Source organism: Arachis duranensis, chromosome 7, assembly GCF_000817695.3.
Source record: "Arachis duranensis cultivar V14167 chromosome 7, aradu.V14167.gnm2.J7QH, whole genome shotgun sequence".
Classification (NCBI taxonomy): Eukaryota; Viridiplantae; Streptophyta; class Magnoliopsida; order Fabales; family Fabaceae; genus Arachis; species Arachis duranensis.
Window position 1 is genome coordinate 75,817,214 of NC_029778.3, and position 15,851 is coordinate 75,833,064.

Sequence of the window (15,851 nt, forward strand, 5' to 3'; positions counted from 1 at the left end):
ACACCACTTCCTCCTCTTCCTCCTCCTTCTTTTCTCATTGGACTTTGTTCTTCTCCTTCCTTTTCCTCCTTCTCCTCCATCATCTTCATCATCATGATTATCATCGTTATAGTCATCATCGTCTTCTTCTTATACGTATTGTCGTTATTTTTATCGTCGTTATTGTAGAATTTTTACCCTATTGATGATGTTGCCTGATCCAAAATTTTTGCCATAGAAATTTTTCAAGTTTCTTCTTGTTTTACTCTCTTAACAAGAATAAAAACAAAAAATCAAATAAAGAAGAAGAAACACATAATACTGCAAAATTACTTAGAAGAGGATAAACCTATATTCATTCAACTAAAAGAAAAAAAAAGAAATAAAAAAATACAGCATTAAAGAAAATATTTTTGTGTATTTGTATCAAATTTCAATGTAAAACTGAGATATTATGTGTATTGTTAAGAATTTTTGGTGTATTTGTACTGATAAATTTTGCATAATTCAAAACTCTTTCTCTTCCTCCTCCTCATCTTCTGCTGCTTCTTCTTCTTCCTTTTTATCATCATCATCATCATCTTCTTTTTTTTCTTATTCATCTTTCTCTTCTTGTTATACCTTCTCAAGTTTTTTCTTATTTTACTCTCTTAACAAGAATAAAAATCAAATAAAAAAATCAAATAAAGAAGAAGAAAAAACACATAATGCTGTAAAATTACTTGGAAGAGGATGAACCTACATTCATTCAACTAAAAAAAAGAAAGAAATAAGGGAAAAAAAGAAAAAAATGCAGTATTAATTTTTTTGTGTATTTATAGCGAATTTTGGTGTAAAACTAAGATATTTATGTGTATTGTTAAGTATTTTCGGTGTATGTGTACTGATAAGATTTAGGTAAGTTTGGTAGTGTGTCATAAGAATCCCACGAATCGTCGATAACAGGACAGATCTGAGACCTCCAGGATATGGCAGGGAGTATAATTGGACTAAACAAAGTATATTTTGGGAGTTGCCTTATTAGAAAGACAACTTAGTTCGACATTGTCTTGATGTGAGGCACATTGAAAAAATATGTGTTTGATAGCATCATGTACATAGTAATAGACGATGAGCGAACAAATGACAACAATAAAGCTAGGATAGACTTTATGGACATTTGTAGGCAGCCAAATCTGAACTTAAAGAGACTTGATAATGGGCGGTGGGCTAAACCAAAGGCGGTGTTCTCTCTAAGTGATGGAGTAGAGACAAAATATTTGTAGGTGGATTAAAAGATTACAATTTTCTAATGGTTACATCTTTAACTTAGGCAGGTGTGCAAACGTATCACAGGATAGGCTTGCAGGGTTAAAGAGTCATGATTGTCATGTATTCATAGAGTCTTTGCTTCCGATCGCGTTCAAAGAACTTCCAACCAACATCTGAAAATCCTTTATGGAAATAAGTGAGTTTTTTAGGGAGTTATGTGCTACAAAACATATCATCAATGACCTCACAGTCATGAACAAGAACATTCTCATCATACTTTGTAAGCTAAAGAGAATATTCCCTCCATCCTTTTTTAACGTTATGAAATATTTAGCAGTCCACCTACCGTACGAAGTAATACTATGTGAGTCGGCTCAATTTCGATGAATGTACCCATTTGAGAGGATGATTGGTTCATTCAAGTGCATCGTGAATAACAGAGCTTGAATTGAGGGCACCATCTGCGAGACATTTTTGGCTAAGGAAACTTTCATATTTTGCTCTTTCTATTTTCTGTCTCATGTTGAGTCATGTAGAACAATGGTTACAAGAAATGACGAGAGGGGAGAATTCTTGTTAAGTTGAACAACATACCCAATTTTTTTGTTGGAAGGAGCTGCAATGGGTGCTGGCAGTGACTACTGGTTAGAGTAGAAGGAGATCGACACCGCATATCTGCATATGTTGCTTAACTGTGACCAAATTTCACCCTACCTTGTGAGTTTTTTAAGTCTTCGTAAATATTGCAATTAGTAACTTACTAGCTTTTTAATTTAATTAAAAATTTGTTATCCTATTCTATCATATAGGTTATTTCGAGAGGCAAATCCAGAGACTTCATTGAATAATTTTTCACATTGGTTCCGAGAATATGTCAGCGTGCAGCTAACTAACACAACAGATTCAGAACTAGTTGCACTTAGTTGGAGCCCAATGAATAAGGCCACTAGCTACCGGATTTACAATGTTAACAAACACCGGTTCCATACCTTACAATGGTTGATTGGAAAGAAAACAGATAATGCCAGAGTTTGGGTTCATGGGAATTCAGGTGGGGTCCATTCTGATTGGTTTGGTGTGTTGCACAATATAATTGAATTATATTATTTCTGTTGCACTACGTACAAGGTGTGCATATTTAAATGTGAATGTATGATCCAAGTTCACGACAAGGAACACGAAAGCACAAGGGTTACGATATCACTAAAGTTAATATAACTAGGAAATATAGATACTACGATCCTTTTATACTACCTCAAAATGAACAACAGGTATATTATTTGCCTTATCCAAGTTCATGCAAGTCTATTTGGGTGGTTGTAGTTAAGACTAAGCCAATAGGCCGTATCGAGTCTGATGATACGATAGAGGGTCAGGAACCTTACTAGATTAACGACCCAACTCCTTCAAAAACGGTGCTTGATACTGGTGAGCCAGTCTCTCTTAGGTCTGCTGTTATGAATGATGACATCGTTGATCTTTGACTAGATGCATATGCACTTCTATTAGAGAACAACGATCTTCAAGAAGAAAACAGGATCGATGGCGACGAAGAAGAGGAAGACGAGTTCGATGATAATTAGAAAACTACAATTGTATTCGTAGTATATATTTCAATGACTATAAATATAGTTCTGTGAATGTAAAATAGTTAGTATTTTTTTAGATATTTCAGTTACCATTATTCAGTATTTATAATTTATATTTTTCGTCTTCACATCAGGTTTGAAGCACTATTTCAATTGTTAACTATCAGGGTACACTAGAGATGGACAGAAAAAGATAATTTAAAAAAAAAACTGAAAAATGTTATCATCAGAATTATCGTTGGAATATTCCGATGGTAACATTATTTTTAAAAAAATTCAAAAAAATATTTTCGTCGGCATTTATTGGATAAATTCGTTGGTAATATAACGGGAAAACAAATGATCTGGCGCCAACGTTACCGTTAGAAATTTCCGATGGTACCATCCAACTTGATCCATTTTCATACTAACTATATTCTGTCACAGAATCTAATGGTAATTACTGTCGAACGAAGAAAATTTGATAGTAAATATTTACCAGCAAGATTTATACCGTCTGATTATTTCTTATGGTAATTAACTTACCGTACCGTTAGATTTTTTTCTATTTTTCGACCATAAATCTGACGGTACTCAATGTTTTTCTTATAGTACTAGAATTTTTGTTCGTTTTTGAAGAAAAAAGTGGCATTTTTTGGTTTGATGTCTTTGTTAAAATGTTGTTTTTATATGTCTATATTGTTGTTTTTATTAGGAAAATTTGTAGTTAAAAGATACTGCTACTTTATTTGGTGGCTAAACTAAGTTAAAGGTTTATGCTCTGTTTTTGAGATCATCATCGACTTTTTTATTTTGTATTTGTAGATGAATGATGGAATAAAAATTGTCTTTTATCATGGAGAAAATTTTAAGAGTAAAGAAAATAAAAAAGTAGTTTATGTCAGAAATTACATTGATAAGTTGGTTGGGTTAGAGGAGGACACAATAAATGTGTTCTCAATAAGAAATTACTACAAGGTTATTGGATATGAAAAATTGAAGGAATGCTAGTAGCTAGCTTCTGAAAGGTCCTTGAAGATTGAATTGAGAGCATTCTCACATGACAACAAACTGTTAGAGATGTGATCTCATACAAAAAATAATCATGTATTTGTGGATGTCTATCATGAAGAGACTTGCTGATAAATAAAGACATTCAACAATGACCATATCTTTGCTAGGAGGACTAAGAATAGGACAACAAATAGAAAGTGACTAGCCTTAAAGCTTGTCAAAACAATAAAAAAGTATCCTAACCTAAAGCAAGGAAAAACCTCTAATTACTTTAAAAAACTGTGATCTAGACTTAAATAAATCTTCTCTTACTAAAGCATTAAGTGGTGCAAAAAATATTATTTATAAGAATGTAGAAGACAATATACATTGATCAAGGTCAGAGACTGTAAAAACTCTTCTAAAAAGTAATCCTGGCTCAACCGTAAAGATTGGAGTGATACCCCAACCTGAAGGAAATTTTATTTTTAAAAAAATATACATATGTCTTAATGGATGCAAGAGAGTCTTCAAGACTGGATGTCACCCCTTGATAGGTTTAGATGGATCCTTCTTGAAGACTCAATTCGGAGGAAAATTCCTTTAACTATTAGACAATATGCCAACAACCATATATATGTCATTGTCTAGGTCATTGTAGATAACTTTTGTGTTGCTATTTGTGAGGGTAGTTTTGATTTTATAAAGTTAATTTAAGGGTCTGGTTTGAGTCATAAATGAATTTTAGGGTCTATTTAAGATCGTAAATTAAAACTTTGAGGGTTACTTTAAGGCATGATTATAAATTTCTTTATAATTTAGACGAATGTGTTCAATAAATTACTGCACATTATGATAGGAGTTAATTCTAGCAGTATAAGAGGTGATGTTTGGAGTACATCATAGGTTTTGTGTGTGGCACATGTAGAAAAATTTTATCAAACAATAAAAAGAATAAGATTTGGGACGCTTATTATGGGAATGTGCAAGAAAAACTATCAGATATGGGTTTGATCAGAAGACGAAAAGGCCTAAAAAAAGAATAAGGATACTTGGGCCTATTTGAAAAAATGTCCAAGAAAATCATGAACCAGGACATACTTTAGCCATGATCCTAAGCTGGATAACATTTGTAACAATGCATGCAAAGAAGTCAATGCAAGGATAAAAGAGTATAGAGCAAAGCCTATAATTATCCCCCTAGAGGAGGTTCGCATGTTCGTAATGAGAACAATTGCGTAAAACAAAGTGAATCTGCAATATCACATTGACAAGTTACCTCTTATTTAGAAAAGCAAACTAGAGAAGATAAGATACGGAAAGGGTTACAAAAATAGCATCCAAAATTATCCATGCTAAATTTATCTTCCAATTATTATTATTGTTTGCATATTGTGCTCTTCTATTATGCTGCTTTCTTCTTTGCCATTTGTTCACACAAAAAAAATCATATTCTATCCTCCCAAGTTTGTCAATCTATCATCAACCTAAAAAAGGAAAAAAATTTATAATACTCATTAACAAAAGTTTTAGTATCAACACATTGAAAAAGAAGACATTGAATTTACATTATAATTTGGACACCTATAAAAAGGTCTCTCAAAATTGACATCCGTCTCAAACCACTAAAATACTAGACATATTCCACAGTCACACCAGTTAAGAATCTTCCCCAATCTATCATGGTTAAAGTTCCTTATAGAGGTGCCATGAGAACACAACCTAGCAGAGCTCCCTAAAGCTTGGCTACCTGAACCCATAATCTTTTCAGCAAAATTTTAAACATGTTGAAAAAATATAGCTGCAATTTAGGATTTTAACATCTTTGGAAGAAGTTAAATTGAGTAACACCAATTTTTGTCACATACATAATTTAATAATTACCTTTCTACCATGGCAATATGATGAAACCCACGTGAAAATACACTTTAGCAAGTTAATGTACTATATTAGAGTTTAGTTAATAGAAATAATTTTGGAGACAAATGTGAGTCACGACTTCATATTTGAGAGTTTTAATTGAGTAAATTAGATTTCAGGCGGAATTAAAATTTCAAGGGTCAAAACAAGTTTTAACTCAAAATAATTTGGCAAAAAATTGATTTGTTTAACGAAATAAAAAATTAGATACTAATTTAATAATTAAAATTTAACAAGAGACTAAAATAACATCTAAATTAAAATTTTAAAAAGTGAGTATGTTCTGCTTTTTTATAAATCTCTCATATATTTTAAAAAGTGAGTAGGTACAAACTTTAATTGTAACAATTTGGGTGAAAATTTTATATATAAAAATATTTTTAGGATAATATTCTAAATAGAATTTGGGGATGAACTTAGAATGATGAATTTTAGTTTTTCGTACTTTGTGAGAATTATTTTTTTATTTTTGTAAGTATCTCGTAATCTTTTAATTTTTTTTTTAATATATAAGAAGCCTTTTTTTTCACTGTCTGCACAAAGTTTTGAAGCAAGTTTTTTTTTATCAATACATTTTTTACTAATTTTTTCAAAACCGAACTAATTTAGTAGCTGATTTTCAGTTAACCAAATCGATTCTCTTAACAATGCTTTGAAGTGACAAATTCAATATTTTTTGATAAATTAGACTAGTCGAACACGTGACACGTCTCTAGCCATTATTTTATTAGGTGCAAAAACATATACATGTATATTACTATTACCACCTATATTTATGTATTATACCCTCGAAAGTTAGATGTAATTAGAAAATAATGTAAAGTTGGTTATTTATTTGAAAACCATAAACTAAAAAGGAAAAACGAGCAATTAATATATCTAACTATAAATCTTTCTAATAGAATGATACGGCTTTGTCTGTTTGAAATTCTACTGGAAATTTTAAGTTCTCATCTCTTTTAATCTTTTTTTTTTCTTTACAGATGAAGATGAGAGTTCTTTTCAATGAGCTGTTCGAGACTTCTGCTTATAAAAATCTAAATCTAAGGAGTTATCTAATCTAAAATAAATATCGTTTTAGACTATATATACTCTAATTAATCTCAGCATCTCTTTTCCAAAATAAAAAACACACATAAACACAAATATCAATTTTCTAAGAGAAAAAACAAAATAAAACAAAACAAAGTTAGCTTGTGGAAAAAACCTACTAGTCCAATGAGGTCGGCTCTTAATTAACTAATAACTATAATTTCTTGCTTGAAAGGATAAAATAAACTCTCCCCTTGTCTTTGAAAATGTTCGGACTAGCCTGAGGATATCACATCTAAATAATAATCTAATTGGATATCTATACAAGCTAATTGAATAAAGACATAAATTTCCTTATATAAAGAAACACCATCAGAAAACATTTACTTATTAAAGGTGTATCCATCATAAGAAGGTTCCTTGCAACAACTTTAAATTCAATCGGTCAATTCTTGTCGATTTCAGAAATCAAATCAAACCTCGTTCTACAGTCCTAAAATACGGCTCATGGATTAATATAATAACTTTGATATGTGCGTTCCGATTATTTAACACAACTATGGAATCTATATATAGATTTTATCTATCTACAATTGTTCATATCCAATAACCTTAAATACTATAATGCAATATATATAGATGTTAACAACCTTATGAACTTGCTGTATAATTAAAGCTTAGTCGTTTGTGTTTTCTTGGTCTTTTGTCCTGAATCTAATAATAATAATATTTTAATTTAATATTACATTTCTCAGATCAGAGTGGTACCACTGATTTTGTTGTGAACTTACCAAAAATAAATAAATAACTGAATTTATTTTATGTCGTGAATAGCTAATTAGGAATCTACAATAATCATGGCTTTCTAGAAACTGAATCAGCCTTAATTTTCTACATGTTTAACAACCTTGGATTTAAGATTGTGTTTGTTTATATAGAGAGGACGTAGAGATAATGCAGAATAATATATTCAGAGATATAAAATTGTGTTTATTTTAAGAGACAATATATCTAGAAATATTGAATTAGTGTATTTTGTATTTATTCTGACAGAAAAAACATACACAGAGACACTAATAACAAGAGACACAATTTATTTTTTCTTTTTTCTTTTATTTTTTTTTGTTAATTTTTTATTATTATATTTTTTGTCTCAAATTTTTTGAATGAAAAAAATGAGAATAAATTAAATTTTCATAATTTGTTCTAGTTTATCACCAAACAGAATACAAGAACACAAAATTTTATGTCTCTGTCCTTTTCATCTTGTTCTCAGTGTCCTGTCTTATCCTGTTCTCAGAAATAAACGCAGCCTAAGTGCCTAACTGAAGTCCTATAGACGTCTTTTAATGAAGATTTATCCATTATCAAATTAAATTTAAAATATTATCACTTAATTATTATTCAAAAACAAAAATATTTATCACCTTAATCAATTTAATTTCATGTTATTACCTAGTCAATAATCTAGTACTTAGATTCATAGTTATAAGAATCAGACTGGACCGGCCGATTAAACTAGAAATTGGTGAACTAGTTATTTGGTTGGTTTAGTTGAGCAATCTGATCGAATAAAGAATAAAATTGGAGAAAATCGGGTTGAGCCATCCGATTTTGATGAAAACTAAAAAACCGGCGATTTTATGTAACTCGAACGGTTCAAAATTCTTTTTTTTTTCTTTGCCAAAATGACATCATTTTGGGTCTTTAAAAAAGAAAAAAAAAGACACTCGAATACCCCATTTCCCCTAACCCTAATCTCCTAAACGGCACCCATTTCTCAGTAACCCCTTCAGGCTCTAGCCCTCCTTGAAGTCTTTTCCTCAGCTTATCACACCATAGTTTCTCTCAACCTCACCTCACCTCACCTCACCGCCAGCCGTCTCGTCTTCTTTGTCTCGCCAGACACTGTGCGTCTCTAACCGTGTCTCGTACACCGTTGCGTTTTGGCTCGCAAGTCGTTTTCTTTGTTGCGGCTGCTTGCTTAGCATCGTCATCGCGTCTTCTGCGTCCTCTATCAGATAGGTTGGCGATCTCTTCATTCCTCAATTCTCTAAGTTCTGCATTATCTCTGTTTTTTTAGTTATTCTGTTTATGTTATATTGTTAATTATAACTGGTTGAATTTGTTGATTCTTGATTATGAATTTTTTGAATTTATTAAATTTTTTATTATAAATCTATTTAGATTAATGGCAGATTGATGTCTTTTTTCTGATTATTAGTATTTATAGTTGTTTTTGTTGATGTTGCTATGAATTTAGGGTTGCTGAATAGGAAATAGAGAATAGGTGATGTGAATTTGGGATAGTTGTTGTTTTATACCTTTGCCATTCCATATTGTTTTAGAATGGCGTCAACAAATACACCATCAGAAACACCATTCTTGCAAGAACAAGGATCAACTCTTGATGCATCAATTGGAACCCAAAAAAATAACAATAGAGCAAAAACCTATCCTGCATGGGACAATTGAAAATAAGTTGTGGAATCTGAAAAAAATCATTTTGTTATGTATATATTGTGAGAAGCTTATTAGGAGTGGAGAAATTCATCAGTTTAAACTTCATTTGGCTGGATAAAAAGGAGATATTGAGTCATCTCGAAAGGTGCCAGCTGCAATGAGACACCAATTTGATCAAAGCATTGAAGAAATTCGAACCACGAAAAGAAAAACTCAAGAACAACATGCAAAAAGTTATAATGCTTGTGATGAAGTTGAAAGAGAATTTGACAAGATCGAACGTAATGAGATGCGATAACAATAAAAATATAGAGTTCCAGCACCTAGCTCTAGAAAAGAAAAACAAGTCAAAGGATTACAATCCTTTTTTCCATCGGCAACAACATCCGGAACTCAACCAACTATCAAAAGTGTTCTCCAAATCAAAGAAATTGTGGAGAAGTGTGATATTGCTATTGCAAAATGGATGAAAAAATTTAATGATCACCAAGTATATCTATAATCATTGCTATTCGTTGTTCTTGATGAAAAAATTTACAAGCGGACGTGAAATATTTTGTCTAGCTCCAACTCGGTTTGCCACTAATTTTATTGCTTTGCATAGTATTTTAGCTCAAAAGAATCCTTTGAAAGTTATGGTGACCTCTAAAGAATGGACAAGCTCAGCTTACTCTAAAGAAGCAAAAGCTAAAATATTTGTGGATCAAGTCTTGGATTCTAAATTTTGGAGTCAATGCACTAATATTGTTAAGCTTACTGAGCTACTTGTTTGTGTATTACGTATTGTGGACAGTGAAGATAGAGTTGTAATGTGTTTTCTTTATCAAGCTATTTATGAGGCTAGAGGAGAGATGGTGAAGAGGTTTCAAAACAAAAAAAAGAAGGTTGCTTATCCTTATTTGAAGATTTTAGATACACGTTGGGATTCACAACTTCGGAAAAATCTTTATGCCGTTGGTTATTAGTTAAATTCAGCTTTTTTATTTAATACCGAAAAATTTGAAAAGTACATACAAATGACTTCTAGCCTGCTAGATGTCATTGAGAAATATGCTTACGGTGATCCAAATTTGAATTCTAAGCTGACAAGTGAGATAAGTATCTTCAAGAATGTTGAACAAGATTTTGGAAGACCGTCTGCAATACGTAAACAAAGTACTGTTATGCAAGGTGAATTTTTTCATAAAATTAGTCTTTTATGTTTTTGATGTATTTATGATTTGATATTTATGATTGTGATATATTATTCTTTTTTTTATGTTAAGATCAATAGCGAAATTCTTATAGTTGTGAAGTGCCAAATTTGCAAAAGTTGACGATTTATATTTTAAGCCAAACTTGTAGTTTTTCAGGTTGTGAGTGTAACTGAGTATTTTTTAATACATTCACTCAAAGAAGAGGAATCGGTTAGAGCATCAAAACTTAATGATCTTGTTTATGTTCATTACAACTTAAAGTTACAACAAATGTACTTTTTTAATTATTTTAAGTTGAAAGCATTATTTTTAAATTTTAATAATCATAAGAGTAGTAATGAAGTATATTAATAACATAGGAACCAAATGAGAAAGCCAGTTTATAATCTAATTTGTCTTGATACATTTGATGGTCATTCGGAATGGATATTGGAAGATTCACCACAATTTTTAACTCCTAAAAAAGTTGATGCTTTACAAAATGAGTTTACAAATATGCCTCTTCAATCACCTTTAGATGATTTAGGTATGTTTTCTTTTATTTATTTATGAATTATGATCAACTATAATTTTGGTATGCTTTATAAAATATTTTATATTATTTTTTATCTTGATTTGTGAAACATTATATAATGCTAGATCAATTGAATTTGGAAGATGATCGAAATGATGATGGGACTAATAATTCTGTAAAAAATATAAATCAAAATAAAAACAATTAAGATGTAGCTCCACATTTGTCAGATGAAGAACAGTATTCCGACTTTGAAATCACTCCTTAAATATAGTTCATGGATTGTTATTATCCTTATTGTGTCAAATTAAAATATTATTGTAGTGGTACTAAGTACTAACCAATTTTATGATTATCTTTGTATTAGTTATCTTTAGAATTTGAAATTTGGTTGTTTTTAAAATATTGGTGAAGATATGTATTTTAAATTTTTTAATTTTTTATAATTTTATATTTTTTATTTACGTAAAACTAATTTTATCGATTCAACTAATGATTTATCGGTTGAACTAATAAACTTATAACTTGACCGATTTAATTATTGGTTAGGTTCTTACAACCATGCTCAAATCAAAGTCTAAAACTTTCCGAGCTAGATATGAGAGTAACATTTTTGTGGTGAATATAATTTCATTCATTAGAAATTGAAAATCTGGTATCAAGATACATAGATTTATCATGGTAAAATAATATTGTAAGTTAAACTTCAATTATAACATTGGAAAACTTAACTGTGTACAATATTAGAAACTTGAAATAATGTATCGATATTGCATCATATAAGCTACTAGAATGGGTGAGTTCACTAGACATCTAGATGTATGAATACGGGTTTGAACCTTGGACATTGAATCCAAGACTTTACAACATATAATGCTAAAAATTTTATGGGTAAAGTATATTTTTTGTTCCTGAAGTTTGTTAAAAGTTTTAAAAATATTCCTAAGTTTTGATTTGTTTTAATTTTGTCCTTCAAATTTCGGTTTGCATCAATTTTACTCTTATTACTAATTTTTTGATAATTAATATTTTTCTTTCAAATATACCCCTCCCGTATTATACCTATCATCATCATTATCACAACCTTCTGTCTCTCTTTCTTTCTCTCCATCTTCATCACTACCATCTTCGTTGAGCCCCAATCATGACCACCACTTTTTTTCTTCTTCTTCCCACAAACCCAGCAACAACGAAGCCATCGCTCTTCCTTCTTTTCTCTGTTAGCAAATCTAGCCTCATTAATTATTAGTACTAGTTGGGTTAATACCTTTTCTTTGTTTTCAGATTTCACACAAAGCAAAGCAAAATCCTTTTACTGTCACACCAACCTGAGACCCTGACCCCAACAACAAAGTTTCTTCCTTTTTTTTTGTTTTTAGATTTCACACAAAGTAAAGCAAAATCCTTTTGCTGCCACACCAACCTAAAACCCTGACCCCAACAACAAAGTTTCTTCCTTTTAATATTACTCGTATTATACCTCATTGGAAAATTAATAACACAAAAATTAAATGACAAAGAACCAAACATGATCCATTTCAATACACTTCTTCTCATTTCTCAAAATGTCAACATCCAAAACAAATAAATTTATCATCATGACCATGATCATACTCCAACCTCCTCTCCTCTCCCAAAAAAAATTAAAAAATAAAGAGAGAAAATAAGAAGAGGATGAGAGAAAAGACCACATCTTTAAACACCTGCATAATCAAAAAGTATGGTTTTTTTTTTAAACTTCATTGTTGGGCAAAAATGCATACTTTTTGAAATTTCAATGAACATATTGAGAGTGAAAAGTGGTAAGAGCATTGCTAGAGGGATCCTGCGAGAAGAGCTCCTCCAAAAACCAGTTCCATAGAACCTATCCCATATCTCATTCTCTGTTTGCTAACAGAGAAGGAGGAAGAGCGATTGTTTCATTGTGTCTGAGTTTGCGCGAAAAAGAAAAAAAAGGGTGGTACGGTGGTCATCGAATATTGGGCCTCAACGGAGATGGTGGTGATGGAGATGGAGAGAAAGAAAGAGAGACATAGGGTTGTGATGATGATGGGAGTGAAGAGGATGGTGAAGATGAAAAGAGAGAAAGAAAGAGGGACAGAGGGTTGTGATGATGATGATGATAGGTATAATAAGGGAGGGGTATATTTAAAAAGAAAAATATTAATTATCAAAAAATTAGTAATAAAGATAAAATTGATGCAAATCGAAAACTTGAGGGACAAAATTGAAACAAATCAAAATTTAGGAATATTTTTGAAACTTTTAGCAAACTTTAGGAACAAAAAATATACTTTACCCAAATTTTATATATTGTGTTATGGATTTCAAGAGTGAGTTTGATCCCTTTGGAGCAGTCAACACCTCGCTCTATTATTAGACTGTATTTCTAAGCAGGTGAAGCTTTGGTTTTTGATACACTATGTGATAGCAGCCGGTTAAACTTTTTTATATATGATTATCATTGACATGTAATTCTTAAATATGGGTGTTGTTTGTGATTTTTTCAAATATGGGAGGTTGGAATTGAAAAAAAAAAACAGGGTTAGTGAATTGTAAAATATCAAAACGGGAATGCCAAATTGTAAATTGATTTTGTGTAAAGGTTTCAAAATATCAGTTCAACTCAGCCGAATTAAGTTATGAAACTTTTTTTGTTTATTTTAATGAACAATAACACAAGGGCGTTTTGGTTTGAATTAATATTAAAAAATTCAAAAGGACAATTCGACTGTGGCGAATTGTTAATACACCTAGAAACTTTTAGGACTAGATATTTAATATATATTTCAAAAAAAATTAGATATTCATAAATTTTAAAGATTAGATATTTAATATATATTAAAAAAATAATTAGATATTCATAAATTTAATCGCGATTGAAGTCTAGTTTATAATAATAACCCTCCTCTTTTTGTTACACATTTTATTGATGAAACAGGGGGTGTGCATGTTGGCAACTTGGCAACTTTCACACAATACAGCAAGATTGTGTTGTGATGGGGGCATTAATGAGTTTTCGCTAACGGCGTATTGTTACGTCTTCTCCATACCGGTTTGACGATTTCTTTTGTTAAACACCAATCCCATAATCATATCTATTAAGAATCGTGTGATAAAAATTGCTAATTTTAATGCATTTGGATATAAATGTGTTTAAATATATTGATTTGCCAATGTACCAAAAAAGTAAGATTGATAATTTGTAATTTATATATTATCTGATTAATTAGATTTGATTGCATGTAATATTCTTAGTTTATTATTCAAAATTTTGAATATTCAATAATAATTTTTATAATTTAAATTTTGTTTTATTATAATTTTATATATTTATCTAATTATTATTGAGTCAAAAATTTAATATGTATCCCATCGGGTGAACTAGTGATCCAATGACTCGATAACCAAGTAGCTTAGTCGAGCAAATTATCGTCTCGATTTTTATAACTAAGGTTAGCTTCTTTTTTTTGGAATGAGAGGAGAACCTAAATGTAAGGTATCAGGCTAGAAAGTGAAGAATAAAGAAAAAGCAGAGAGAAAAAGAGAACAAATCTGAGATTTGTGAGAAAAATAGAATTTTCTTGATTTCTCTTACAGGTGTTATTGATATATATAGTTGAAAATGCAACTATCTTAGCTAACTATAAGTGTCTAACTACTTGTAGAGACTTTTTGTAATTTCTATTTGTAACTAACTTCCTAACTGTTACTCAGTTGCAGCTTGTCTGTGCATTACTGCTAACATCAAACCTATTGCTTTGTTTCTTGGAATTTTCTTTGACATTAATGCTTTTGTTGGAAGTGTTGTTGGCTAGCACTAGTTTTGTAACTCTGAATTTGGATCTGAATTTGAGAAAACTGAGGCTGGAGGTGGATTTTGTGAAGCTATCAGCTATTTGGTCTTCGAATGAGATGTACAGTATGTTAACTTTTTTCTGTGCAACATGATCTCTTATAAAGTAAAGATCAAGTTCAAAATGTTTGCTCTTGCTGTGTAGGACTGGGTTTGCAGCCATTAAGATTACATTTTGGCTGTCACAGTAGAGGTTTGGTGTGGTGGAGCATGAATTTTCATTTCACTCATCAAATTTTGGATCCCATAGGATTTCAGTCAAGCCAGCAACTAACCCTTGATACTCTGCCTCTGTGGAGCTTTTTGAGACTGCATTTTGCTTTCTACTTGACCATAAGACTAGGTTTGGACCTAGAAATACACAGAACCCATAAGCTGATAGCTTGAGACTGGATACCATAGGTGTTGGTATGGCCTTGGCATCACGTGTCCCTGCTTTGGTTAGCAGGTCCTTAATGTATTTGGTTTGGCATAGGAGCATGTCATTGTCATTCGGTTTTACAGCCTCAATACCCAAGAAGTAGCTCATTTTTTCCACATTTTTTAGAGCAAACACAGCATTTAGCTGAGCAATTAGGTTGGAGAGTTTCATTTGGGACGTCCCAGTGACTAGAATATTGTCCACATATGCCAAAATGTACATGACAGACGAGTGCGAGAACCTGGTGAAGAGTGACATATTCGATTTGGTGTAGGTGAAGCCGAATCGATTGAGGGTTTCCTTCAATTTTGTGAACCACACACGGGGAGCCTGTTTCAAGCCATATAGGGATCTCTGGAGCTTGCAGACATGAAGGGATTGAGCAAGAGAGGTGAATCCTTCGGGTTGAGACATGAAAATGGTCTCCTATAAATCCCCGTTAAGAAACGCATTGTTGAAGTTGAACTGCCGGATGAGCCATCCCTTGGAGAGTGCTAGGCTGAGCATGATCCAGACTGTGGCCGGATGGACGACGGGGCTAAACACTTGGTCATAGTTGACCCCTTCTCACTAGTGAAAGCCTTTTGCAATGAGTTGGGATTTGTATTTCTGAATAGTACCATCTAGGTGCTTCTTGATTTGGAACACCCATGACGTT

At 31.5% G+C, this 15,851-nt stretch overlaps 1 protein-coding gene across 1 annotated transcript; it reads right to left on the reverse strand.

The window, feature by feature from the left end:
• Positions 1–14,995: 14,995 nt before the first annotated feature.
• Positions 14,996–15,607, reverse strand: LOC110273622 (uncharacterized mitochondrial protein AtMg00810-like). The gene has a single exon (XM_021126828.1). It carries the CDS (start codon positions 15,605–15,607, stop codon positions 14,996–14,998), a length of 612 nt encoding a protein of 203 aa, XP_020982487.1.
• Positions 15,608–15,851: the final 244 nt, after the last annotated feature.

What these genes read in the sequence shown, in the direction of transcription:
- LOC110273622 (XM_021126828.1), bottom strand. Translation starts at nt 15,607, where the DNA reads ATGTCTCAACCCGAAGGATTCACCTCTCTTGCTCAATCCCTTCATGTC.